This window comes from Barbus barbus (genome assembly GCF_936440315.1).
Source record: "Barbus barbus genome assembly, chromosome: 5".
In the NCBI taxonomy this organism is placed as follows: domain Eukaryota; kingdom Metazoa; phylum Chordata; class Actinopteri; order Cypriniformes; family Cyprinidae; genus Barbus; species Barbus barbus.
The window spans coordinates 12,202,563-12,230,369 of NC_136733.1; the positions used below are offsets into that span (position 1 = coordinate 12,202,563).

At 36.2% G+C, this 27,807-nt stretch overlaps 2 protein-coding genes across 2 annotated transcripts in view; one reads left to right on the forward strand and one right to left on the reverse strand.

The window, feature by feature from the left end:
• LOC306869912 (zona pellucida sperm-binding protein 3-like) overlaps positions 1-14,588 on the reverse strand; it is an 89,461-nt gene extending 74,873 nt beyond the window's left edge. The window contains exon 1 of the mRNA XM_079416847.1: positions 14,243-14,588. Coding sequence (XP_079272973.1) covers positions 14,243-14,521 — 279 coding nt within the window. The 5' untranslated portion in view covers positions 14,522-14,588. The remainder of the gene's footprint in view (positions 1-14,242) is intronic.
• A 604-nt stretch (positions 14,589-15,192) lies between these two features.
• Positions 15,193-27,807, forward strand: part of LOC306869911 (transcription initiation factor TFIID subunit 6-like) — a 98,352-nt gene continuing 85,737 nt past the window's right edge. The window contains exons 1-4 of the mRNA XM_079416846.1: positions 15,193-15,641; positions 18,711-18,874; positions 20,741-20,827; positions 20,956-21,109. Coding sequence (XP_079272972.1) covers positions 18,719-18,874; positions 20,741-20,827; positions 20,956-21,109 — 397 coding nt within the window. The 5' untranslated portion in view covers positions 15,193-15,641; positions 18,711-18,718. The remainder of the gene's footprint in view (positions 15,642-18,710; positions 18,875-20,740; positions 20,828-20,955; positions 21,110-27,807) is intronic.

Below are 27,807 nucleotides of genomic sequence, written 5' to 3' on the forward strand. Positions count from 1 at the left end.
CAGTCGTACAATACATTTCACTACATGTCGTACTATGTATGTATATGTGACAAATAAAATTTGAATTTGAACCTTATTTTCCTCTTAGCTAAATATATTCATAAATGTACATTTTCTAGATGAAAACCTCTTTTACAATTCAAACTTGAAATGAAAATTTATTTTGATTCTATTGAGTTCTCTACGAACATAAGAGCAATAAAAACAATGACTTTGAAGGACTTGGCACTTCCTTTGGACTGAAAGTCCCCAAACGGTTGTTGTATTATGTTTTGACGATGACATTTGTTAGTGTTTTTTTTGTTGACCCCCCCCAAGCATTCAATAAAAAAAAAAAAAAAAAAAAAAAAAAAAAGGAACCGGTTCAGTTCAGTCGATCGGTCCGAAAAGACCGGAAATTAATCTCCCTGCGTCCCAATGTGCATACTATCCACCCTATCTGCCCTAAATAGTATTGAAAGTGACTAATATCATAGAATTTAGGATGGATATGAAGGAACATCACGCAGGCTCGGACTTTGCATCACTAGACTGTTTCATCAGGGGCACAGGCCCGGACCGAAGTTAACTTCCGGTCTGTATCAGTCTGGTTAGTGGCGCCGGCTAAACGCAGTTAAATTGATGAGTAATGAAGTTGGGCTCAGGTTGTTGTGCTGTGGGATGTTTCCCATTCATTCATTTATTTGTGGCGACCCGCCACGATATCAAAACTGACCGATTTTCCAAAAGGCTTCCGCGAATAAGAATGAGCATGTAATGCACGTTTTAAAATAAGTCAATCAAAACGAGGCACGGGTGTTTTTATATCACCGTCTTTAGGAAAATGTTCGATGTCATTTTCATTTCATCTTGCTTGTAATACCTGATAAAGCAGCATTTGTAAACTCAGGGCTGCTTTTACAGCCGTTACTGGGGAAACCTCTAGTTCTCCCGCTTTAAAGCGCTTCCTGCTGACAGAGAATGAATTTGCATTTAATAAGTCTGATTTATGCAGGAAATATTTTGCTTATCAAAAAATAAGAGGGATTTAGCTGTTATCGATTCTATTTGGATGTCTACTGGAAGTGAAGGTAGGGCCACAAAAGCGCGCATGCGCAGTAACATTTGTTACCGTTGAAACAGTCGATGAATAATTATGTAAATATGTATGTTACAATTATGAAAACGTTTTTATAAATTGCTAGCAGTACAATACTTGACAATGATGTAATCTGCAGCATTTACACTACAATTATGAGACTACAGTGTTTCCCATATATTGATTTATTTGTGGTGCCCCCCACAATATCAAAACTGACCGCCACAAATAGATATTCCAAAAGGCTTCGACTTCGTTGAATAAACAGGAGCACTGCATGTTTCGAAATCGAGACCCGGTGCGGGTGTTTTTATATCACTGTATTTCTGAAGGAAACTGACTCTTCAGAAAGTTTTGGATGATGCATTGGTCTCAAACTCAATTCCTGGAGGGCCACAGCTCTGCACACTTTAGCTCCAACCCTAATCAAACACACCTGATCCAGCTAATCAAGGTCTTCAGGATTACCTGTACATACATAGTTGTCTATATTATATATATATTGTGTTTTTGCGGCTTTGTACATTGCCTATTTGGATATTATTCTTTTATTATCTGTGTCCTGTCGCACTGTAGAGCTTCCGTCACTACAACAAATTCCTTGTATGTGCAAACATACTTGGCCAATAAAGCTCATTCGGATTAAAACTTCCAAGCAGGTGTGATTTGGGGATGGTTGGAGCTAAACTGAACAGAGCTGTGGCCCTCCAGGAATTGAGTTTGAGACCAGTGATGCAGGCTGTGTCCAAATTCAGGGTCTGCATCCTCCTTAGGATCCTTCCTACCCGGTTGAAGGAGGAGGGATCCTCCGACGTCCGCAAAACCCGGAAGTCGGTGTTTGTGAATTTGGACAGCCTACCCTTCTTTCAGTTCCCTCCCTTACCCGTTGCTCATATCCTGTCGCCTAGCAACCGTGACAGCGCCAAGCAAGAAGCGGGAAAATGGACAAACAGAGTTATTCTCCTCATTTTAATTATTTTGGAAGAAATAAAGCAATTAAATAAATTAAATACTTTCTTTGCTCGTTGTCGGAGAGTTTTTTATATCAGACTACAAGACAGTCACATCCAGGTAAGCCATTATAGCCTATTTTTATTTGTTTTTAAGTATTCTACTAATTTCTCCTACAAATTCATTGAGCCGAAGCATAAACTTTAGCTTGTTTTGTCAGAGAAACTCCTCTCCCACTCCGCTACCGCTCGCTTCGTCCGCCATTACGCTCTGCCGAAAAGAATTATGGGATAGGTAGGACGGGAAAGGATCCACCACACCCATCCTTCCAATTCGGGGAAAAGGAGGACGTATTTGTGGGCCGCATTTGAAGGATCCTACGAATTTGGACAGCCTTCGTCGCGGCGCTGTGACGTAACATCCTTCAAATGAGTACTCCGAAGGATGCAGACCCTGAATTTGGACACAGCCGTAATGTCTGAAAGCAGCCTTTGTTGCTTTGTGTAGCTGTTACCGGGGAAACCTCCATCTCTCCCACTCCAACAGCGCCTCCTGCTGGCAGAGAATGAATTTGCATATATATGCCGCCACAAATAGAGTGTCTGGGAAACACTGGACTATGGTATAAATAAACTCAACTGTATAACAGTTTTACTGCAATTCATGTTATGATGTTAGAATTAAAGAACAATAAACAATACATATTACCGTTGCACTTATCTGTACATAAATGCACTTATTTTATTTTTTTGACATACTGCTGTGCTCTGCATTTAACCCATCCAACGTGCACACACAGCAGTGAACACACACCCAGAGCAGTGGGCAGCCATTTATGCTGCGGCACCCGGGGAGCAGTTGGAGGTTCGGTGCCTTGCTCAAGGGCACCTCAAAAGGCTTTGAGGGTGGAAAGAGCGCTGGACATTCACTCCCCCCACCTACAATCCCTGCCGGCCCGAGACTCGAACTCGCAACCTTTGGATTACGAGTCCGACTCTCTAACCATTAGGCCACGACTTCCCCTCACAATTTTAAGCGGTTGTTGACATCCTAAAACGTGATTTAGCCAAAAACAAAAACAACAACATTACCACTCAAATGTCTTGCAATATCAGTGCGTGCAAAGGTTCTGCGCGATCCTCGTTCAATATTCTCGGGGTCTGAAGCCAGCTCAAATTGATATGGCAATATTGACGCTAGATGGAACTTGCCGTTTTGGCAAGTGGCAGGGCAGTACTGAAACACCGTCTAAGCTCGTCGCCAAATCACAACGCACTGGGACACCGTCTAAGCTCGTCGCCAAATCACAACGCACTGGGACAGCTAACCAATCACAACACATTTAGTTTTTCGGAAGGCTTCATCAAACCTGGAACTAATCGAGCCGTTTGTGCCAGGCTGGGGAGAGAGGTATTGTAATAAATGTAAATTATGTGAAAAATGTGTTTTTGAACCACCAAGCATGGTTACATGTTACACCCCCAAAACAAAATGAAGACTTTGTAAAAGAGCATGATAGGACCCCTTTAATCCATAAGTATATGCAATTGACTCATTTTATTGCTGCCATATATGGACTACTCTCCTACCAGAGATTCTTACAATAGGGAGATGACCAAATCACATTCCAGCCTTGACATCACTGAATTTCAGTCAGAGTTGTGCGACACTCAGTCGCTGTTTACGGATCCCATAGGGATGAATAAGAAAACTGAAGCCCACCTGTTGCAAAAAGTCAGTGACTTCTCTTATAAAACAGCATTTTTTTAAAAATAGTTCAGTCCAAAAGTATTGTTTAGTGTAAAACATGTTGAAGATTAGCAGATAGGCGGTCGATTCATTTAACCGTTTCCGCTAAAAAGCCATTTATTCAACGTAGTGAAGCCTCTCCTCCATTGACATACATTTAAAAAAAAAAAAAAAAAAAAAAAAGAAAAAAAGAAAAGGGGTCTCTGGTCTCCTTTCCCCACATACTGCCAGATCGGAAGCGTTAGCTGTTACGCTTTTTCAGCTAATGGTTGCAGGCTTGCCTTCTAGTGGCTTTGTCTTCTACACTGCATGAGTAGCAGAGGCCATTTTGAGAGAAAAACCACAACCCCATCACACACAACCCCTTCACAAATATATGTATTTCTCATTGTTATGGGGTTGTAAGCTTGTGAAAGGGTTGAATTATTTGCTTCATTTAATAATTCATGAAAAAAGTTAAATAGTCATGTTTCTACACACACACAAAAATCATGACAACTCGTTTTTGTTTTAAATAGAATTTGATATAAAATGTCCACTTAAAATGTTGACAAGCATCATACACTCTGTTTTGGTCTAAATTTACATTTTATGTAATTCAATTGCATAATTTTCCATCCATTTAGATTACATAGTTTTAACAAACACATCAATAAAACTTAGTGCGATTCATAAGCAGTCAGTCATACGTGAATGAAACCATAAATGAAATGTAATATTTATGTAATAGTTCACAGCAAAGTCCCCACACTGCTCAGTGTTCATGCGTTTCCATACTACAGAGTGTAAAGTCGCATTGAAGCAGTGTTGGAGTTAAGATGATAATTGTGCCGATTGACCATTAATGATGAGCACCTACTGTTATCAAGTAGAATCACCTAAGAAAAGAGAAACAAGAACTACAACTGACTTCAGCCACAGCCAAAGATGAAATCAACTGGAATAAAAGATGAAATTAAACCTCTCAAGATCTGATTAAACAACTCCACAAACAGCTTTATCAGCTTCACATTACTAACCAGATTGACCATTTCTGTCAGACATCTAGAGCAGCTCTCATTGCAAATTAATTGAGGTTAAGATGCTTTGTTTTGTTTGAAATCACCATCAAAGAGACCAGCGTTTCATTTTGTTGGGCTCTTGACCCTTGACGTTTTGGTGTTAGTATTACGCTGGTTGCTTTAATTGTGTGTATAGAACACACTTATTTTAGCCAGTAAAGCCAAGAAAAAGAAAAGGAAGAGTTGTGGGCAGATGATTCACCGACCGCATTTCAAGTCCAATTTCTGATTATATGGATGTTGTATTGCTTTAGCATTTTTTTTATAGCTTCAGAGCTAGCAATATTTTAAATATCAGATAATCTGAATAATTTACAAATCACTTTGTATTGCTACAGATGAGAACTTTGTGTGCACAAAGACCACAGACATCAAAAATCAGTATATAAATCTCAACAGTGGTGACTGGGAATGTGTCGTCACAGCAGCAATGCATTCTGGGAATTTAGGTCACCGGAGCTACCGCGGAGACTGGATAATATAGTGGCTATAGACGCTGATATTATTTAATGTTTCTATTATTCTACTTAAGATCACGGAGTGGTTAAGGCTCACTTTACATCATTTGCCATAGCCCTTTACACGGCCGGTGTGAAAAACGTGCTTTTTTCAGCCTTAGAAAGCTGAAAAAGCAGAGGCATTTCCTATAGAAATGAACAGATGGGTCCGTGTACAATCCGTGTATCATTCGTCCTTTCCATTTTCAATTGATAAATGAAAATCAAAAAATGAAAATCTGATAGTTTTTTTTGTTATTTGATTTTGAATCAGAAACGAAAAATGAAAATTGTCTTGTATTTCATATTTTAAAATTTCGTTTTGGATCAAAAATACAAAATTGAAAAGGGTCCACACAACAGAATCTGTTTTTAATATTTAATTGCTGGGTTGTGCGTCACCCGGAAATTTTTCTGCGAGCAAATAGGCGGGCTTGTGTACCCCCTGGCAGTTTTTCTGTTATTGTATTACACTATAATTGTTAATAAAGCTTAAAAAAAAAGAAAAAAAAAAGTTAGCGACACTATGGCAGCGCTGGAGCCACACTCCACATTAATCATGGAGTTGTTCAAAACCCGTATGACACACGCTGAAATTTCCTGCACACTGAAGCAGATGAATATCGTAGACTGCTCGGAAAGAAGCGTCAGAAGTTTTGTGTATCAAAACGCGCGTCTTCGACGTGTGATTTCCTATGAAACGCGCGTTCTTGACGCGCTTTGGAGTCACCAAAAACGCGTTTCAGGATTTTTTTCTTCTAAACTTTAAGGATGATTCTCAACTATGTTATAAAATATATAACAAAATTATTTGATATACCATTTTGTTTTATGCAATATGTCTGTAAAAATGTCCATAAACTGGTTTTCCCATTAAACACAGTGTATCTATACTGTATCTAATTTGCATATTAATGTGTTGCTGTTGGGACCAGTGTTAATTTCGTTGACTAAGACGACGACGAAAAATATTCGTCAACGAACCTTTTTTCTGTGACTAAGACGAGACGTTGACGAGCTAAAACTAATATCTGATGATAAAAACTATGACGAAATTTATGCGCGTCTTCGTTAACAAGACGAGACGGGACTAAAATGTTATTTGAGGACTACTGGACATTCAAAATACATCCTATAGGTTAAGTTAACTGACTTGTCTTTCAAAATGTGCATCTCTGTCATTGGATAAGGGGCGTTTGCATATCTAGTCTCAGTATGGCAGCCGCAGTGGACGGATAGGCTACCAAAACGCGAACTATAGCGATCTGAAACAATGGCCTCAGCACCCGAAGGGTTAAGGAGTGGGTGACCAGACATCCCGTTTTTCCCGGGAGTCACAATTCATTGTCGATTAACTTAAAGTTAGTGAAGGTGCGATAGGCGGAAACGTGCTGATAGAAGTGCTCTCTCTCGTGCACGCTCCACTTCTTCAGTTCTCATACAGCGCACGATCAGTTTTCAGCGCTCAAATACACACACAGCAGTCCAAATGTCTCTCATGTAGAGTATCTCACGGAAATACAGTCCGTTATGGTTTAAGTGAGCTTAAACAGGTGGGTGAAAACTGAATGCATGTCAGTAGGCTATTACATACATACCTTCCGTCTTAAATGGACAGCATTCCTAATTATCTGTCATAAATGTTAACCACCAAAAGATGTTAAATAAGTGTATACTTGTTAAGTAAACCTACTGTATCTGAAAAATGAGTTTAATTTATATTTCTACCAAAAAAATGAGAATTTATTCCAGTTTTTCCAAATTCAATCCTTGATTCAAATTTCTCATAACTAAGCTTAATTCATTTGGTCTAAAGAGAGAAGAATTGATGACTGTTTTTGTTTAAATGCTACATATAAAATAGCTACCAAAATAAATGTTGGTAACTGCAGTTTGACTAAAAGTTGACAAAAATGCAATGACTTTTCGTCGACTAAAACTAGACTAAAACTATGAAAGACTCAAATGACTAAAATGTGACTAAGACTATTAAGCATTTTCGTCTCAAGATAAAGACTAAGACTAAATCAAAAATGCCTGCCAAAATTAACACTGGTTGGGACAGCACGTTGAAACAAGAATTGTCATAATGGGAGTAATAATTGGCCAGATTTTCATAACAATATATAATATTTCATAAGAAAATGTATATATATATATATATATATATATATATATATATATATATATATATATATATATATATATATATATATATATATATATATATATATATATATATATATATATATATAAAATTTATTTTTCTATTCAATTGTTATGTCTCCCACAATGCACAATAAACATACTTTTAGTCCTGGTGTCCTCCACAGTGGACATGTATGAAATAATGTCCTGTTTCATAACAGGAAGTCATATTTGAATTTGAAAACCCATAACATTTTCTTGAGATGTTGCTTTATGACAAACAATTAGAAAATTATTCAGATTTAAATGACAATTACAAAATATAATCATATTTCCATAAGGATGTAAAATGTTTCACTAAATTAAATTGAGCCATATTTAAAGACCTAGGAGAGGGAGTGGTCCTGGTGAAACTACCAATCATTTAGTATCTCTGTAAAGCCCTGAATGTGCTCTGTACAGGACATCCGGACTTACAGCTCTAGACATGTGAGGTCTCAGAGAAATTCACTGAAATAGAATGTCCACTACAGAGGCAACAACTCCATAGCTGGGTCTCAGGAGGATATTGTGCATTTTGGGAGATAATCCCAAAGCGCGCGCTAAGAACGCGCGTTTTCATGGCAAAACGCGCATCCATGACGCGCGTTTGCTGTCAAAGCGCACGCTTTTGACGCGTCAGTGTGCAATCAGACGCCCGAGCAGGCGTTTATGAATACTTTGGGTTTCCATAGTTTTCTCTTTAGGTCGTTTCCAGCACAAAATCTTCTGACGCTTCTTTCCGAGCAGTCTACGATATTCATCTGCTTCAGTGTGCAGGAAATTTCAGCGTGTGTCATACGGGTTTTGAACAACTCCATGATTAATGTGGAGTGTGGCTCCAGCGCTGCCATAGTGTCGCTAACTTTTTTCTTTTTTTTTAAGCTTTATTAACAATTATAGTGTAATACAATAACAGAAAAACTGCCAGGGGGTACACAAGCCCGCCTATTTGCTGCAGAAAGATTTCCGGGTGACGCACAACCCAGCAATTAAATATTAAAAACAGATTCTGTTGTGTGGACCCTTTTCAATTTTGTATTTTTGATCCAAAACGAAATTTTAAAATATGAGATACAAGACTATTTTCATTTTTCGTTTCTGAGTCAAAATCAAATAACAAAAAAAACAATCAGATTTTCATTTTTTGATTTTCATTTATCAATTGAAAATGGAAAGGACGAATGATACACGGATTGTGTACGTTTTGATAGTTTGTTTTCCAATTTGAAACGAAATAAGCAGAAACGAGAAAACGGCACCTTTATTCGTTTTTTTGAAAAAAACGAAAAAACGAGATTTCGGCTTGATTTTTCGTTTTTTAGTTCAGAGGCATAAAACGAATAAATGACTTCAAAATTCGTTTTCCACATGTGGGCGGTCCTGAGACGCCCCCTTCCGCCGATTGGTCAAGCAAATCTGAGCATGTGACGTCATCAGTAGTCGCTCAGGTCTGTTCAACAAAATAGTCCTCTAACGTTACTATGGCTAGTACCGATTCTTAAACTGTACAGGGCAGGTCCTGTTGGGCTTTCCTCTGTGCAACTTTACGCGTTTCACAGAAATCTTTACATCAGAAATATTAAATATTAGTCTGCCACCAGCCCGTTTTATTTAGCTGTGCAGAGTTAAATCTGTGTGGTGAAGCTGCACTAGACAGCGTCGAGCGAGAGAGGATCACTGACCAGTGTTCAGTCAGCAGTCAGAACTTGGGTACCTATGATGGTGAAATACATTTTTACTGAAAATGACCCGCCAGTATGATTGACAGGACGATAGCGGAGGCAATTAAAAGCGCAATATAACTTCTGTTAACAAAAACATAATTTTTTTTTTTTTTTAATATAAGTGGCTTTGTCTTTGTTTTAATCAAATAATTGTGAACCACAAACCGAGCCTTCGTTTTAAAGGGCGATTTCCAAATATATTTTATTTATTTGTTATAATATGGGTTTTTATGTCACCCGTCTTATTAGTTTGATTATAGTAGGCTATACGAGAGTTTTTTTTATTGTACTATTTTACTGTTTTTTTTTTTTTAATTAACAATATATCATAACTTATAAAGATCAAAATCTACAGAAGAGATTAACAAATAACATTGGTGTTGTCATAAGTTAACTAATCAATGGGAAAATTTCCTCACCGGCACAACCCTATTCTTAATGTTGGCTACATGTTACAGATTTAATGTTGAGCACATAATGTTAAAGGCTTCTTAAATACCATTACACTCGGTTGAAGAGTCAAGAAGGATGTGTTAATTTACTGTAGATTTCAATCTGTCATTAGTTGGTGACCCGGTGTAATTATAATAGCATAAATAAAAACAAATACACGTAATAGGCCATGTATGCCAATAGGCAAAACACATCTGCTTTTCCTCTAGATCACTTTACTATGGAAGCCCGTTTCCGCCAATGAATAAAAAATAAAACAAGGTAATTGCGACTTTTTATCTCACAATTCGGACTTTTTTTCCTCGCAATTCTGACTTTATAACTCGCAATTCTTTATTTATTCAATTCAATTATTTATTCGTTTTATGCCTCTGAACTAAAAAACTAAAAATCAAGCCGAAATCTCGTTTAATAAAGGTGCCGTTTTCTCGTTTCTGCTTATTTCGTTTCAAATTGGAAAAACGTACACGGACCCAGATGCCATAGCACTTATCAGTGTTTGCATGAAATACCTCTGCTTTTGATTAACCTTATGTTGATACAGTAAGCGTTAATCATTCCAACGCGATCTTAAGTTGAATCACATAAACTAAATAATAGCCTATAAAATGTCTACATTCACTACGGAACTCGGATGAAAGTTAACTGAAACTCGGTAACAACTCAAATAATATATGGTTTAATAATTGATCTCTGTAGATTTAATATATACAGTGATTTGCGTCAAACTGTAAGCCCTCACACTACAAATAAAAGAAAATCTTATGGAAATATTATCTGTGGGAGCTCTTTGATCCCTGGCCACTTGTTTGTAAGGATTAAGTTTCATTCATTCATTTGATCGCTTGCATCATTGTTCGGCATCTCTAATAGTAAGGAATCTTCGACTTTGTGGATTCTATGCAAATAAATAATGAACAATACACATCGTTTCAAAGCAGCTTGTTCTGTTACCTCTATAATGTCTTAATTCTTTACAATGAGCAGATTTACTGGGCAATTGTGATACATAATGCCAAACGATCCACTGTTTCAGATCTAGCCATTTATTCTCCCCTTTAAAAAAAAATAGCCATGGTTTTGCTATACTCTAACCAAAGAGTTTAGCAATTAGCCTATATCAGTTTTTTATATATATATATATATATATATATTTTTTTTTTTTTTTTTTTTTTTACTGAATGCCATAAAGAACATACAATTTTTTTTAAAATAAATCAATGCCAGGGGTGAGTGCAATTAGAAATACAATTATTAGTTACAAAATCGTGAAAATATTATGAAAATGACACAATGAGACAATGAGTTTTAAGAACTTTGGAATTGTTGATGTAAGAAGAGTGTCCAGGTAAGATTTAAGGTCAGGAAAATAAGGTTTAGCACCTTGAAACTTCCATTTGTGTAAAAAGAATTTTCCAAGAAAAATGAATAGGTTTCAGATAATATCTGTCCTTGTCTTCTTTAGTAAAGTTATGACATCCTTGTATAATAAAAAGAAACTGAAGAAAAAGTGTACAAAATTACAAAAATCCTTCCAAAATATAGTACATGTACATTCCCAAAAGAGATGGGACATACATTCATCTTCAGCCTCACAAAAGGAGCATAAAGAGTCCAAATCTGGAAACTTTTTTTTATATAAAGCTTAACAGGGTAAAAAAGATGAAGTAATTCGTAAGAAACCTCCACCTTATTAGTTATTAAATATTTAGATGACAAAGTCCACACTTTCTTCCATGGAATATTATCGTACAGGCCATTCCAGTAGGATAAAATATATGGGAGAGAAGTTATCTCAGCCTGAAACAGTTGTCTAATTTTTTTGTTTCGTCCGGAAGAGGGAGATAAAAAGCAAATCTTCCCAATCACTGCATCAAAAGGATGAATCTGACAAAGAAAACTGGGATCTAGCGAAGCCTTTGAGAAGAGTTATGGCCCCACAGGGAATGGCGTCCATTACAATGGCAAACTCTCGAGGAGTGACAGGAATATTATATTTATTTAGAAATTCAGAGTAAGAATATAAATAACCATCAGAGTTTAATAACTGAGAAACTAGAATATTATTGATCCAATTTGGGAAAAATAAGGATTTATTTTTAAAAAGAATATCACCATTATTCCAAATAAAATAGCTGTGAGGACTAAAATGGTTTATAAATCAGATGCCACGCCAAAAGCACTCGTTTATGAAAATTTTATAATTTAAGGGGTAACTTAGCGATATTGTAATTACATAATAAGAAAGGAAGACCTCCCATCTTAGAGATAACAATATTAGGAAGAATATTCCAAAATGAATCAGGATTTGTTAAATACTGCTTTAACCAATTTATCTTAAAGGTATTATTTAAAGAAGCAAAATCTAAAAAATTTAAGCCACCATATTCATATTTATTTATAACAGATTTCTTGACAATGTCTTCTAGGTTTCCACAGAAAGTCAAATAACATTCTATCGATGTCTCCACATACAGGTTTATCTACATATAAAGAAAGAGCGGGGTAAGTCACTCTTGAAATACCCTCAGCTTTAGCAATAAGGGTTTGGACTCTTAATTATACATTTCTCTGTAACAGTTAACGTTAGCCTATATCAGTACCACTGTAATGAAGGAGACTGAATAATGAATATTTGCAGCCTCTCAGACAATTGCAACTTTTTAAAAAAATTTTATTTAAAGAGATTTACATATTAGTCCGTTTTATTCTAAGAGTATGTAAGATGGGTTTCAAAAAATATTAATAGTAAACGGTCGGCTTTTTTCTGTAGTGATTTGCGTGCGTTTACACTGTAAGTTACGCTCCTGAGCGTGACCCAAAACATGGCGGAATCCGACGCGGCGTGACGTAGATTTCCAGACTCTATAAAATATTCAGATAAAAAGCTGAACATCACAAAACAAGCAACTCAAGTGTCACAACAAAAACCGCAAACGTAAAAGAAAAATAGTAAGAAAAGAAAAGACAATTCAGCTGCATTGTTTATTCATGCTGCAATGCATGCTGGGATACATGGGAGAGTCAAGGCTTGTATCCGAAATCGCCCCCTACATCCTCATTCACTATTCCCTACATTAGTCCACTCATACAGTTCACTTGAAGGAGTGAATGAAAACGAGTGAGTGTTATAACGTCTTTATCAGAAATGTCCTATCTTCAACTCCAGGATGCCCCTCTAAAGCACAGTCTAAATGGAGGATCTGTTATCCGGACTCTGACTTAATTTATGGACCTCTCCTCATAGATTTTTTATTCCAAGTAAAATTAAAGAACTCCATTTTAAAATTGTTCACAGATACTACCCTTGTAATTTATTCTTAAATAGGTTTTTTGAGAATATAGCTTCATTGTGTTCATTTTGTAATACTGATGAAGAATCTATTCTACATCTATTTTGTCATTGCCCATTCTCTAAATCTTTTTGGTCAGAAGTTACCGTGTTAATTTATCTCTGTAACAAAACAATCGCAATTACAGAAGCCATCATCTTCCTGTCAGATTTTCACTCTAAAAACTCCATTCTTGAACATACTATATTATTGCTTTGTCTTCTGGGTAAATTTCACATTCATAAAGCCAGAACTATTCAATGTAAACCTAATTTTAGAATGTTTTCTTCTGATGTAAAAGCTCTTTTTACTTCTTTTAAGAATGTGTCCAAACCTTTGAATTCCAAAGCTTCTAAAACATTTAACATTCTTGAATCCGTTGTAATATGTAATTATTATTATTATTATTTCTTTTTTTTATTTTTTTTTTTTATTATTATACATTTATTTTTTATTTTTTTATTTTTTTGTAGTTCTTATGATGATATTCCATGCTGATTTATGTTGCCCTTATTTATACATGTGATATTGTACGTATCCCCCTTGTTAAATTGCGCATATTGTAATGTAATATGTTTTGATTTGCATTAAAAAAAAAAGAAGAAAAAAAAAAAAAAAAGAAAACTAGTGAGTGAATTCGGACACCGAGTGCACCGGAAGGACTGCCGCTTTTGCATAGTTTGCTTGCGGTTTAATAATTTGATACGGGCAGCTCCAGTAGTAAGATTGAAGGATTTATCTTGAACTCTGTCACGGAAATTTTGTATAAACCTTAATAGTCAATTTACAATTAATTTTGTACCCGTGTTGTATTACGCCATGGAGAGCACTTCTAAAATGAATGGATGGATGATTCAGCTGCGGGCGCCATCTTCTGGCGAGACGCGGGAATTCTCTAGCCGTTGAGTGTATAGACATATGTCTATGGTTGAGTGTAAATCGGTTGTACACTCGTTTTTGCGGTGCATTGTGGGATTGAATGAGTGCACTCGAGAACATCCACTATGGTTTCGAAAACTACTTAAAATGGCTGTTCCCTCAAGTGCATTATTTGATGGTATGGTATAGAGGGCGATTTCGGATACAGCCATTTACTATGCTGGTACCCAGCATGCATTGCAACATGAAGCATTTTGTTCACGGTCACTATCCTATTCAGAGATTAGGCACACCCAAAATATGTACAAAGATAATCAATTGCTCATACCCAGTGTTGAGTGCCACAGTCGGTGAGATCAGCTGCTATGATGTACTCGTTAGTGGAGAACGCGGTCACTTTACAAGAAGGAATTAATTGACTGTCGGCGCCAAGCTGCAGCTCCGAAGCATCCACAGGTAGACCAGCAACAAAGAGGTCAGCCTTAATCGCAATCTCCATGTAGTTCTCGTGACAAATCACGGCTACAGTTTTGACACGTGTGATCTGTCTGCCGGGTGTCTCTTTCATTTGATTCGAAGGCTGCTTGATTTGGAAATGTTCACTCATCTGCGACCGACCGGATGGATAGGGTATACGGGGGTCAGAGCTTAGTGGAGATGTTCTCACATCACTAAACTCTACTGTCAAAATCAAAGTTAGAAGATGCAAGACTAAACTTTCTGTCATCGTTCTCATTTAATCAGAGAACCAAATCTGCAAACTAACCCCGCATCAAACCTTCGGCCCACTTCTGCTCCTTTAAATTAACAATTAACCTATTTTTGAACCAGTTCCATAATTACGAGTTAATTAGTTGTTGCACTGCTGAAAGTCGGGCAATAATTAAAGTGACGATTTAAAAAATCCCCTCCCACCTACACAAAAAGACTGGAGAAATTTTACAATGGAAATTTTTCATTTTTTAACGTTAATTCATGCGTCGTATGTTTCACATCATCCTTTTCTCCCCGCGTCTCTGTACTATACATTAATATGTTTAATTTTTTTATGTTGACCTGTTACTTTTGTTCTATTCATGTTTGTGATTTCGACAAGCGGTACGTTAATTCACAAAATTATAATAACCTTTTGGAAGCATCTTTTCACATTCTTTACTTTTAATTTTGACATTAGCGAACATTTCAACAAGGGAATATTGATACTTTATTATAAACATAATATAAAATGTATGACTCTTGTGGAAGATGGCTTTTTGACTATTGTAGGCATGACTAGTTGATAGCGGGAGTCTACAGCAGACTCGGCAATCGATGTCTTGAAAGATGCATAAGAATTAAACCTATATGCGGGTTTTTTCTTTGTTTTTTGCGTGAAATATCAGCTGTAGTTAATAGTAAATCGTTTGTCATCTTATTTATACAGTTTATCAAAAGTGACGCTAAAACGCGTTTATTTGTAAACGCGTGTATGTGAGATTAAGATTCAAATTTACCTTCGCATTCTCAGGACCTTCCAGCAAATTCAAAATGGCGGATTTTCGGAAAAAATGGTTCGGCGCTGAACAGGATATATCAAGTATAAATACAGAAAGCAACAAATAATACAGCTAGTGGATAAATAAACAGTTAGCTGTACTAATACAAAGTGAGCAGCCATAAATACGGGATTTGCTCGTTTTGATTTGTTTTTTTGCTCGTTTTAACCTCGTAGCATCCTCTTTTTAAAGGTAAGAACGACATGCAGTTCAGTTCAGCTTTTTGTGCCATTTTATTGCAGGAAAAACAACTATGATCAACTCCACAGTTATATATATAAATTATCGACTGAAGTCTTAAGACCCTTAAATATGTGCATATACAACTTTGTGACAGCGTAGTATATCATTATTTGAGTGTATTATACCTCGTGAAGTGTGTTTAAATATGTGCTTGAAAACCCATCGACTCGAGTAAACATTTTCGGACATTAAAGCATGTTTGCTGGAGAAAAATGGACCATTAAAAGAGTTGAATAGTGGAGGATGTTTTCTGAATTCCTGTTGCAATCTAAAACGATCTTTTTTTTTTTTCTTTTTTTTACGTTTTATTATTTTACTTTTTGTAAATACGTATATCTATTTTTAAACTGGATTGTTTGTGATAATCACCATTTACTATCTTGCAACTTGTTTCGATTCCAGTTAAAGTGTTGATTTTTCTGAATTGTAACGTAATCCTATTGTAATGGAGTACTCGGTATTATTTTTTGCCTGCCAGGTTGAACCAGCACATCAGATTTGGGCTTGCCCTACCAACATTTTCACTGGCTATATATATATATATATATATATAATAAAATGAAGTATTTGAATAAGAGCTTTTAAGTTGATAGAAAGGAATGGAATAGAATAGAAAATTATGCCACTATAATGTTGTTACAACTGGGTCAAAGACGAGATGTCACCATTTTGGTGTCCGCATCAAATTAAGTTTACAAATGTAATTTATTTTTATGCATAAAAGGACATGTTAAATGCACGTGAAGTCTGCTTTCATATTTCAAATAACTTTGGTGACAAAATGTCAAAATATGGGAGAAATAAAGTTCCAAAGTGTAAAATTGTCATTCAGCGTAATGGTCCAGACTTTGATTTTTACCATTACATCTTTAAGTAAACATATAAAATACCAGGTTATAAATACATTTGTTGTCTTGGTATTTTCATGTAAGTGTTGGCTGTGTTATATTAAAAGAACTGTTTATTATTATAATATATATTTTTTTTGTATTTAAATAACCAGTGGACTTTTGTCCCAAAAAATGCAGTTTGTCAGCAGTCATTCAGTGTAACAGGAACAAGAAGCCATTCTGAAATCATAAAAAAACTGATAGTCATTCGACAGTCTATGACATCATCAGATGGCACACTGAAGACTGCGTGGTGCTGCAAGAAAAGTGGGAATATTGCTCTTAAATATTTGTTAATTACACCTTTTCATGTAGTGGTATCGTAGGTTACAAAAAACACGTAATTCAGTGACATGCCAAAAAACACTTACATTGTGAGATGTTGTAAAAAAAAATTGTAATTAACTTGCCACGCTCACTGTTTAATGCTGGTACTGGTAGCCAGTTGATTGCTTGCAATATAAGCTGAAGTATAATTCAGTGTAATGCAAATTCTTTGTTACACCAGTGTCATCCATTACACTGAATGACAGTATAACTGTATAAATAACCATTTTAGCATCTTATTTATATTGCAGATAATTGAGTAGTATTTAGCACTGACAAATGTGTTGAACTCAATATTAATATTTGAATGCATTTATGTATTGATTAATTTGTGTTTTTTATTAATTTTAGACGTCCATGAACAGAAGAAGTTGCTAGGCACTGTAAAAAGCTAATAAATTAAGTGGAGACCCAGTAGATTGGGTGGCACTCTTAAAGCCCATTCACACCAAGAACAACTATAAAGATAACTATAACAGTAACTATGGTAGCCTCCACACCAATGAACGATAGCACTGTTCTAAACATGCGCTGCATGTTTATCATCTACCTCTTTAAATGTTCATAATCTTCAAAGTGGAATGGATTCTGATTGGCTGTCAATGCTTTTATCATTCATCAGCTGTAAAAAGTAAATAAATAAAAAATCCAACAATATCTAACAATATAAAAGAGATTCCAACAATATTGTTTCTCTTTTTCTTTTATATTTAGAATAATTTTTTTGAACTATATCATTATAGTTATCGTACTTGTTGTGAACGTGCCTTTAGCAAGGAAGAGAGAAAGGTATTGAGGATCGCAGTTGTCAGAATAATAGCTTGCCAATATTTCTGAACAGAGACTTCCCCTTCACTACAGTATGTCACAAGTTCAAGAGAGGTAAAATACTAATCCTGATAATGTCGTTTATGTTGGCAAACAGAAAGTATTCATAAATATACCTGCAAGCAACAATTTTTGGGGCAGAGCAAATCAGAAACAAAGTGACAAGATAAGCAAGCATGGCAGGGGAGCATCAGAACAGTAGAATACAATTTCAACATCTGATTCTGCAGTAATTTACTCAGGAATGTTATAAATAAAAGTAATTTAATGTTACAGGCTAATACTAAAGGCATTTCAGTTATGGGAACAATGGCAATATTATCTCCTTTTTTTGCAAATCGTCATTCAGAGTAACAACATGGTCATTCAGCGTATGAAAATGAAACAACATACTTATTCTGACCTGTATTTATTAAATTACAAAAAAGAATATGTGATCATACTAAATTTGATTATATTTTAAATGATCTTCACTTCTCTACAAAAACTTCTTGCTGACAAATAGTTAAAACCTGGTGGATTAAAGAGATTAGCAAACTATACAGATTTAAAAATGAAAGTTAAATGGAATTTGAGGGCTGCACTGTGATACTGTGAGTCTTTTAACATGTCATCAAATGATTCATGTTTAAAATATGCTTAAGATTTTTTGGCATATAAATATTGTTACACTTAAAGACATTCTAGTGGGTGTCTTCTGTAAAACATGATTAAAAACTGCATGATAGTCATTATTTTTGTTCAGAAGCTGTATTACGCTTAAATTGTTTTGATGCTTGAAACACCCTTTTTATCTTTGACCCAACTATACATTGATAAACATATTTGGAAAGGATAGCATTAGTGCAAAATATTACTGAGTCAGCAGATTATTCTTAATGTTCTTTTTTACAACAGTTATTGAAAATTATTAATGACAGTTACTTGAAATGTGAATATATCTGACTGAAATGTGGTTGTATTCCTGCTGCAGAGTGAGACATGGCAGAGGAGCGCAGACAGAAGCTGTGTTCAGTGATCTTGCCCACCGAATCCATGAAGGCGATGGCGGAGTCAGTGGGTGTGGGCTCACTGCAGGAAGACAGTTGTCTGGCCCTCAGTGAAGAGGTTAGCTACAGGATCAAAGAGATTGTGCAGGTATTTACAATTGCAATTAACAAATTATTTATATTTTTCTTATGAAAGTTATAGTTTATACAGACAACATGAATAATTAAAAAAAAAAGTTATATATTACATGTTTATCGTATTTTCCTTATTGGTCTAGTTAATTAATCGGGATAATATATTAGAATATAAAACAATATACAGGGCTTAAAGTTTTCCGGCACAATGCCGGATCTCTGGCGTGCAGCGTTTGGCTGCGAAAAAAACAACAACAACAATCCTATATTTAAAAAAACTTGTTGATCACTTTCAAATTCGCCTACCAATGGTATAAGAGGAGCACATATTTCTCAACCAAACTAACATTACTAGCCAATCAGATTTTATTTGCCCTTAAACGAGATGCGCATAATAGTATCCAGTAGCAGAACCGCAGCCCTGACGAAGCGCAATGATTAAAGATGTCCATCTAGTGCATATTTACCACAGAATGTAAAAAAACATGGAAAAACTAGAAAGCAGCTGAGCGTTGTTAACAGCTCAAAGTAATCATGTCATCTCCATAAGAACGATATGATTGCCAGAATATATTTACCGGGATCGTGAAAGGGGCTAAACTGATCCTCTGCATATGCTGTGAATTTAAATAGCTTAAAGTTCATCTGGGAAAACAGTGTGCATCATCTCACTAGATTTGTAACGTAAATCATTTATAAACCTTTGCCAACACAGGAGAATACATCAGCCTATTTCTAAATATGCCATTAATTGTACATCGCGATTTCAAAATAAAAGTTTCTGAGTTTGCATGTGGCCAGATATTAAAATTGAATGGATTTAAACATTGTTTAATCACGCTGTACAGTGAAACATCACCAAGGGCGTTGGCGCACTCTGCAGGTATTTGTTATGTACATAATGTACTTAAATTGGTTACGTTCATATTATGTTGGCTATAGGCATATTACATTATATATTTTAACAGTGTTCAAGAAAAACCATGCAGTTACTTGGTTTTCATATTTTATTTGAGCCAATTATTATTGCCTCATTATTAGTTTATATATAAATAGTAAATAGACATACTAAAGCCTGGTTTACACCTAGGCCTGTTTGTTACTAAAAATATCAGATTACTCAATTGTCAAAATAATCAGTAGATTACTTTATTACCAAAATAATCATTAGTTACAGCCCTAGATTAGTTAAAATATTTCAAATTACAACTGCATTGTTTGACTTTGTAATTAAAAGACAAATATGTTGTTATTGAAAATTTCTTAAAAATAGTATTAAAATATTGTCTCATTCTAGTGAAACAAGTATCTGAATTTTGTCTCAAGTGTTTTGTCACACCCCTAGTGTCGATAAGCGGTGATATAGCTCATAATTTTCCAAGTGTGTGATATAGCTTTCATTCTTCAGGTCAGCCATATATTCACGAGAAAAAAAAAATCAGTTTGAATAAGGACAGCAATAACTGTGCCATAGTATCCTTTCAAATGTTTAAATTGCAACAGTCATTGCATGCTTTGCATGTGCTTTTGAGTTTGACGTGCATTTGGGAGTTTCACATTCTTTATTTTAACATTCACATATTTTTTTGAACAGATGATTACAGCATTTCACTAAAATTGTTTCTTTTGGTTTAGCCAAAAGAGTCACAATAGTACCAAAAAACTGGGAAGCGCTGTGATATATTTGTTTTATTTAATATATAAGTTGGAATCTAATGTGGACAATGATTGTTATTAGATCAAATCATATGATAGCTGGTGATTATAACCAGTTGATAATGTAATAACTGATTATAGCAATGTGCATTCTTTTCCATTTGAGAGATTACATATAAAAACTGAAGGTGTTGTTTATCTGTTGTTGTGATATCTCACACAGGACGCACTGAAGTTCATGCACCATGGTAAAAGAAGAAAACTTACTACTGGCGACATTGACCATGCTCTTAAACTAAAAAACGTGGAGGTGAGAAAACTGAAACAAATTGAGAACTGTTGGTTTCCTCTCTATCTGAACCACAACATTCAGAACCCTTCATAAATCCTTTTGCCTTTGTATATCTGGTTTTCCTTAATTGTGCTTGTCTCCTTTAGCCTCTGTATGGATTTCAGTCTCAAGAGTTCATCCCGTTTCGCTTTGCAAGTGGAGGCGGCAGAGAATTGCACTTCTATGAAGAAAAGGAAGTGGATCTTAGTGATATCATCAACACGCCCCTCCCTAGAGTCCCTCTTGATGTTTCGCTCAAAGGTAATTAATAATAATTTCTCATATTAAGCCAGATTATTTGTTATTTATGGCGCTTTTCCACTGTGTGGTACGACTCGGCACGCCTCTGCTCACTTCGCTTTTCCACTGTGTGGTTCGACTCGCACAGCTCGGCTTGATTGCTTGTCCACTGCGGTTAGTATCGTTTCAAAGTGGGTGGGATTATAGACTAGTCACATCACCTCTACTGCTGTGATATCATTGTAAACGTGAGACACAAACGCGCAAAAAAATACACAGGAGCCATTCTTTTTTTTTAATCCTTTTTCTTTTTTTCTTTTTTTAAAGCAAGTCGTTTAAGTCATGCAAACAATACTACGGTGGCTGTTGCTGACTATTTAAATCTAGTGGGTTTGGTGTCTCGTGTTGCAAATCCAATGAAGCTGGTAGTTACGATTCCCTCTGACCAATTAGTGTTCTGCAGTGTTAACACGTCACATTTTAGTATCACTACGGCTCGCTTGGAATCTCAACCGAGGTGGTACTATTTAAGCGAGCCGTACCGTGCCATACTGTGCAGTGGAAAAGTGCCAGAAAGTGAGCCGAGCTGTGCAGTCAAAAAACGCCATTAGATGCAAGCTTTGTACCAAAATCTAGTGAGATCCTTACCTAGATAGCCTTTTAGGGCATTATAGATGCTGATCTTAACTAAACAGCCATTCCAGATTGAACTCAGCAGAATTGTTCTTACTTTTAAGGAGACCTTATTTTTGCTAAATACTGAGGTTAAATACTTAAATGTCCTTGCCAAAATTCATTGTAATTGAGCTCAGTTAATAATAAATATATTTCAGTATACACTAAAAGTGTATTTACTAAATTTGCCAAAAAAAAATAGTTAAATCTAATTCAAATGGACTGGAAATTCATTATTTGTTTGTGCTGTTTGTTTATTACAACTGTTTATAACAAGTCTGACATCGTTAGCAACATGCCAACATAAGCAGGGTTCAATGCTAAAGAATTTTTTCAAATTATTACTTGCCCAGCCAATATTTTCAATAAAATAGTTGCTGTTATCATTGTTTTTGATCTGTTATTTTATATTCTAATAAATAAGCTTACACAACACCAATATTTAAGATACCATTTAAATTTTACAATTTTAAATTTAAATTTAAATTTGATACCACAGGAAAAACCACTAGCCTAACAAATATAAAGTTCAAAGGACATCTGGACATCACCAGATATCTCGCCATGATTCCAGTTCAAAGCGTATGTTCCATACTAAAGGCATTGAAGTGTGCGAGACTTGAATTTAAATTGTATTTATTTACAGAGGTATATTATGTCACACTTCACACTTCTCTAGTAAGTTTCGTCTGAGTGTGAAGACGCTGCGCAGTGCAAATCCTTGAATCAATGTTCCGAAGTGAAGTAAACTTCAACGGATTTCCCCTGCTCAGGGAGTAGGGAGCAATGAACACTGTGTAGGGAACATGTCAATCGGAACAGAGTTCATGCACGTAGCTCTCTTCTAACGAGCTGGTTATCTGAATCAGGTGTGTTAACTAAGCGTGAGACATGCAAAATAAGCAGAGCGCGAGGACTGGAATTGGGAACCGCTGGGCTACATCATGTGACATTCACCGGTGACAAAACTTTATAGCACAGTTAGTAAAAGTACTACAATACCAGGAAGGAAGATTGGGTTGTTGATGTTTGCCTGCCATTCTTGCTCTATCTGCACAGCGTGCGTGAACGTGCTGATGACGTATCATGTCTGCGCGAACAGGGTGCGCAGAGGTATGCAAATACATACGTTGACAGGCAGGTAGGAAAGCCAATTAAAATGCTCGGACCGAGCATTTTGATTGGACGAACATTTCTTGGTCCTACACCTTCCACAGAATATATAAATACAGATAAATACATTTAGACCACTTAACTTAATGATTGCTATCAGGATGTGACGAGACTTTCAACCAGAATAACAAAAAATGTTTCTAAAGACAATCGCCTATGGCATCTTTAATGACTTGATTAGCTGGATCGGGTGTGTTTAATTAGAGTTGCATCTAAACCAGGGGTGTCAAACTCAGTTCCTGTAGGGCTGCAGCCCTGCAGAATTTAGTTCCAACCCTGCTCCAACACACAAACCATGCAGTTTTCAAATAAGCCTAAATGACTTGATTAGCTGTATCAGGTGTGTTTAATTGGGGAGTTTGACACCCCGTATTAGACTGTATAATTTCAAAATCTGAAGCAAAAACAGAACGGTCTAACTTTAGTTTTGTGAAATTGTTACATAAAATGTCTGGATGAAACAAACTGCAGATGGGCTGAAAGAGATGCAATTTCACTCTCTGACAGCAGGTGGTGGCATATGGAACAGTAATATAGTTTCTGGGATTATATTAACACTAATTTAAATGCATAATAATAATAATAATAATAATGTAAAAATTATTATATGGAGGCAAGATGAAAAGAAAATGCCATGTAAACTTTTTTTTTTGTTAACAACTGTTTATTGATTTTTTCCAGGAACAGTAGCCCAAAACAAAAAGCAGCTGTACAAATCCAGAATCCACCCCACCCCCCGACAGACCCCCAAAATCTAATAAAACAAATAAATAAGCAAAATAAAATAAAATAAACAATATTAATAAAAATAAATTAATATTAATAAATAAATAACAATAAAATAATTTTTACAAAGATTTTAGAAAAGATGACACAACATCAAAAGCCAAATGCCACAAATCCATAGCCTTCACACTAGATCCATGCACTGTAAAAAAAAAAAAAAGTTGAGCCAACCAGCTTCAGCAGATTTTTGAGTTCTCTCAACTTATTTTTTGTAGGAGATTCTCAACTTTTTGTTGTATAAACTTAAAACAACAAGTTGAAGCTTGGAGTTTGGTTGCCTTAAAATTTTAAGTTGGCTCAACTTTTTTTTTTTTTTTTTACAGTGTGTATATAAGAAGTTGAGAGTTCCATCGAGATAATGTCCAGAAGATACACAGTTCAGGTTCGTCTGTCCATTGTGTGAGGAGGATTCCAACAGTTGACTAGCAATTTTTTGCTGCTGTGAGAGCAGCTAACAGTAAACATCTTTGTTGGACGGACAAGGTTTATTGCCTCACGGAGTCAAACATATCTCAGTACCCAACAAATATGATAGGTCCTGTGAGAGCTGAGTCTAAAATAGTGATCGACCGATATTGATTTTTTATAACCGATACCAATTATTTGCATGTTTATGTGCCCGATAACCGATATGCAGAACCAATATTTATTTACTGTTATAAAGTAAATAAATGACTGCGTGAAGTAAGTCCATGCTTCACTTTGGTTTTTCCTCCTTTCAGTCATCTTAAAAACTGTTTTGAGAATTAGCAGTCTTTCATGCAGGGCTCTAGACTCATTCTTCCCACTGATCTCACTTTTGCGACTAACTTTCTCAGTTATGTGCAAGAGCACATAATTTGGTTGCAATTTGTTTTTTTGTTTTTGCACATTTGAACATTTGATTAATCAATACATGCTGATGAACTTTTATCATAGTTTATAGTTATATGGTAACGAAAGTGTTCAACATTCAACTCGTTCTTTTTCATCTGTATTATTTGTGATTTATATTTTGTGAACTGGAATTCCTCTTTTCGTGCGCTTTCACTTTCAAATTCGCGATCGTGGTGTCACGTTTTACAAGAAAAGATAATTGTCTGTTTTGCTTATCTATACACCTTTCACTTTTTAAGACTAAAACAAAAGATGGATTCATTGTTATTCTTAATTAAAAAGCACAACAACAATAAAACAGTACGTTGACAATGACAAACTAGCTTACATAACATTTATTAACAAAAAGGAATAAGACGAGGCATGGCATAGGACACATCACATGCTGTGTTAGATACCGAGTATATTACAGAATGTTTAGCAAACTCTGAGGAAGCAAATAAATATTATTATTATTTTTTTAAATTAAGGAAAGCCTCCGTAGCATAACGTGAGGTAAACAGCAAAGATAACAAGCTTCTCAAAACGAAAACAAAAAGAAAAGTAAAACTAAACTGGCTGTGGCTGACAGGACTTGCATGTTTTTTCTACAAGAATACCAGCATGTTCACCTTCTCTGGTTTAAGAAGAGGTCTTTTACTTTAGTTTGAAAACAAAATCCTCCGTTGCGCTCCGTCCGCGATGCGCACCTTCGAGCTCGTGCTGATGCGGCAAGTATAAACCAGGCTCTACCCACGAAGCGCTCGCGCTGAAAGCGCCTCTCTTCACGTGATCAGTGAAATCTGACTCCTGCTATAATGTGCAGCAGCTCTGCAGCGCGCGCTGTATGAAGCTGACGCTTTGGAGCAGCGCAGACCATGCACTCGTACAAATGCGACCACGTCAAATTTTAACTCGCAAAAAATTTCCATTTTGGTCGCAGTCTAGAGCCCTGTCATGTTAAATTTAATCTTCGTATTACAACAATAAAAAACATTTTAAAAAGCTTTAGCAGCAACACTAATATTAGCAATAAGCAAAATAAACGTAGAATGTCTAATGTTTTGAAATGGAGAAAATAAATAAAGGACAGGAGTCATATCAACCTCATTTTTAACTACAGTTTTAGTAGGTTTATAAGCTGTTTAATAGGCTAAAGAGGGAAGAATAATTCACTGGATAATGTTAATTCACTGAATAATATTCTCTGGAATATTGGAATATAACAAGCATTGTATTTTATTGCATTTCTCAACTGGCATGCTCTAAATTATGCTGCTGACAGCACGGTTTATCTATGCAGTTACACAGAACTATAGGCTACTCAAACTGCGATCGATTGCAGATATACAGTGGGTACGGAAAGTATTCAGACCCCCTTAAATTTTTCACTCTTTGTTATATTGCAGCCATTTGCTAAAATCATTTTATTTCCTCATTAATGTACACACAGCACCCCATATTGACAGAAAAACACAGAATTGTTGACATTTTTGCAAATTTATTAAAAAAGAAAAACTGAAATATCACATGGTCCTAAGTATTCAGACTCTTTGCTGTGACACTCATATATTTAACTCAGGTGCTGTCCATTTCTTCGGATCATCCTTGAGATGGTTCTACACCTTCATTTGAGTCCAGCTGTGTTTGATTATACCGACTGGACTTGATTAGGAAAGCCACACACCTGTCTATATAAGACCTTACAGCTCACAGTGCGTGTCAGAGCAAATGAGAATCATGAGGTCAAAGGAACTGCCTGAAGAGCTCAGAGACAGAATTGTGGCAAAGCACAGATCTGGCCAAGGTTCCAAAAAAATTTCTGCTGCACTTAAGGTTCCTAAGAGCACAGTGGCATCCATAATCCTTAAATGGAAGACGTTTGGGACGACCAGAACCCTTCTTAGAGCTGGCCGTCCGGCCAAACTGAGATATCGGGGGAGAAGAGCCTTGGTGAGAGAGGTAAAGAAGAACCCAAAGATCACTGTGGCTGAGCTCCAGAGATGCAGTCGGGAGATGGGAGAAAGTTGTAGAAAGTCAACCATCACTGCAGCCCTCCACCAGTCGGGGCTTTATGGCAGAGTGGCCCGACGGAAGCCTCTCCTCAGTGCAAGACACATGAAAGCCCGCATGGAGTTTGCTAAAAAACACCTGAAGATTCTCTGGTCTGATGAGACCAAGATAGAACTTTTTGGCCTTAATTCTAAGCGGTATGTGTGGAGAAAACCAGGCACTGCTCATCACCTGTCCAATACAGTCCCAACAGTGAAGCATGGTGGTGGCAGCATCATGCTGTGGGGGTGTTTTTCAGCTGCAGGGGACAGGATGACTGGTTGCAATCGAGGGAAAGATGACAGTACAGGGATATCCTGGACGAAAACCTTCTCCAGAGTGCTCAGGACCTCAGACTGGGCCGAAGGTTTACCTTCCAACAAGACAATGACCCTAAGCACACAGCTAAAATAATGCTTAAAATAATAAATAAGGAGTGGCTTCACAACAACTCCGTGACTGTTCTTGAATGGCCCAGCCAGAGCCCTGACTTAAACCCAATTGAGCATCTCTGGAGAGACCTAAAAATGGCTGTCCACCAACGCTTACCATCCAACCTGACAGAACTGGAGAGGATCTGCAAGGAGGAATGGCAGAGGATCCCCAAATCCAGGTGTGAAAAACTTGTTGCATCTTTCCCAAAAAGACTCATGGCTGTATTAGATCAAAAGGGTGCTTCTACTAAATACTGAGCAAAGGGTCTGAATACTTAGGACCATGTGATATTTCAGTTTTTCTTTTTTAATAAATCTCCAAAAATGTCAACAATTCTGTGTTTTTCTGTCAATATGGGGTAGGGGTCGACCGATATGTGTTTTTTAGGGCCGATACCGATTATTATAGACTAAGTAGACAGATAACCGATATATTGCACCGATATATATGTCTGGTGTAAAAATTAAAATTAATGTCAAAATTAAGAATAACAGGGGCTCTGACAAAAACGGCCTTCCCTAGTGTTGGTTGCACTTCTTACTCTTGTCTTCCCCCATGCATCCATCTACAATAAGGGTAATATATAAAGAGAGGGTTAAAAGTGGGGCCACTGCATGCTTCATGATTAAGCCTATGAATACTAAATACTACAGCTAAACAGCTTGGGGAAATGTAAGTATTTGGCTTTAATAATTTACATGTTAGAAATGTATGTGTAAATAGCATAACCTCTCATAATTCTT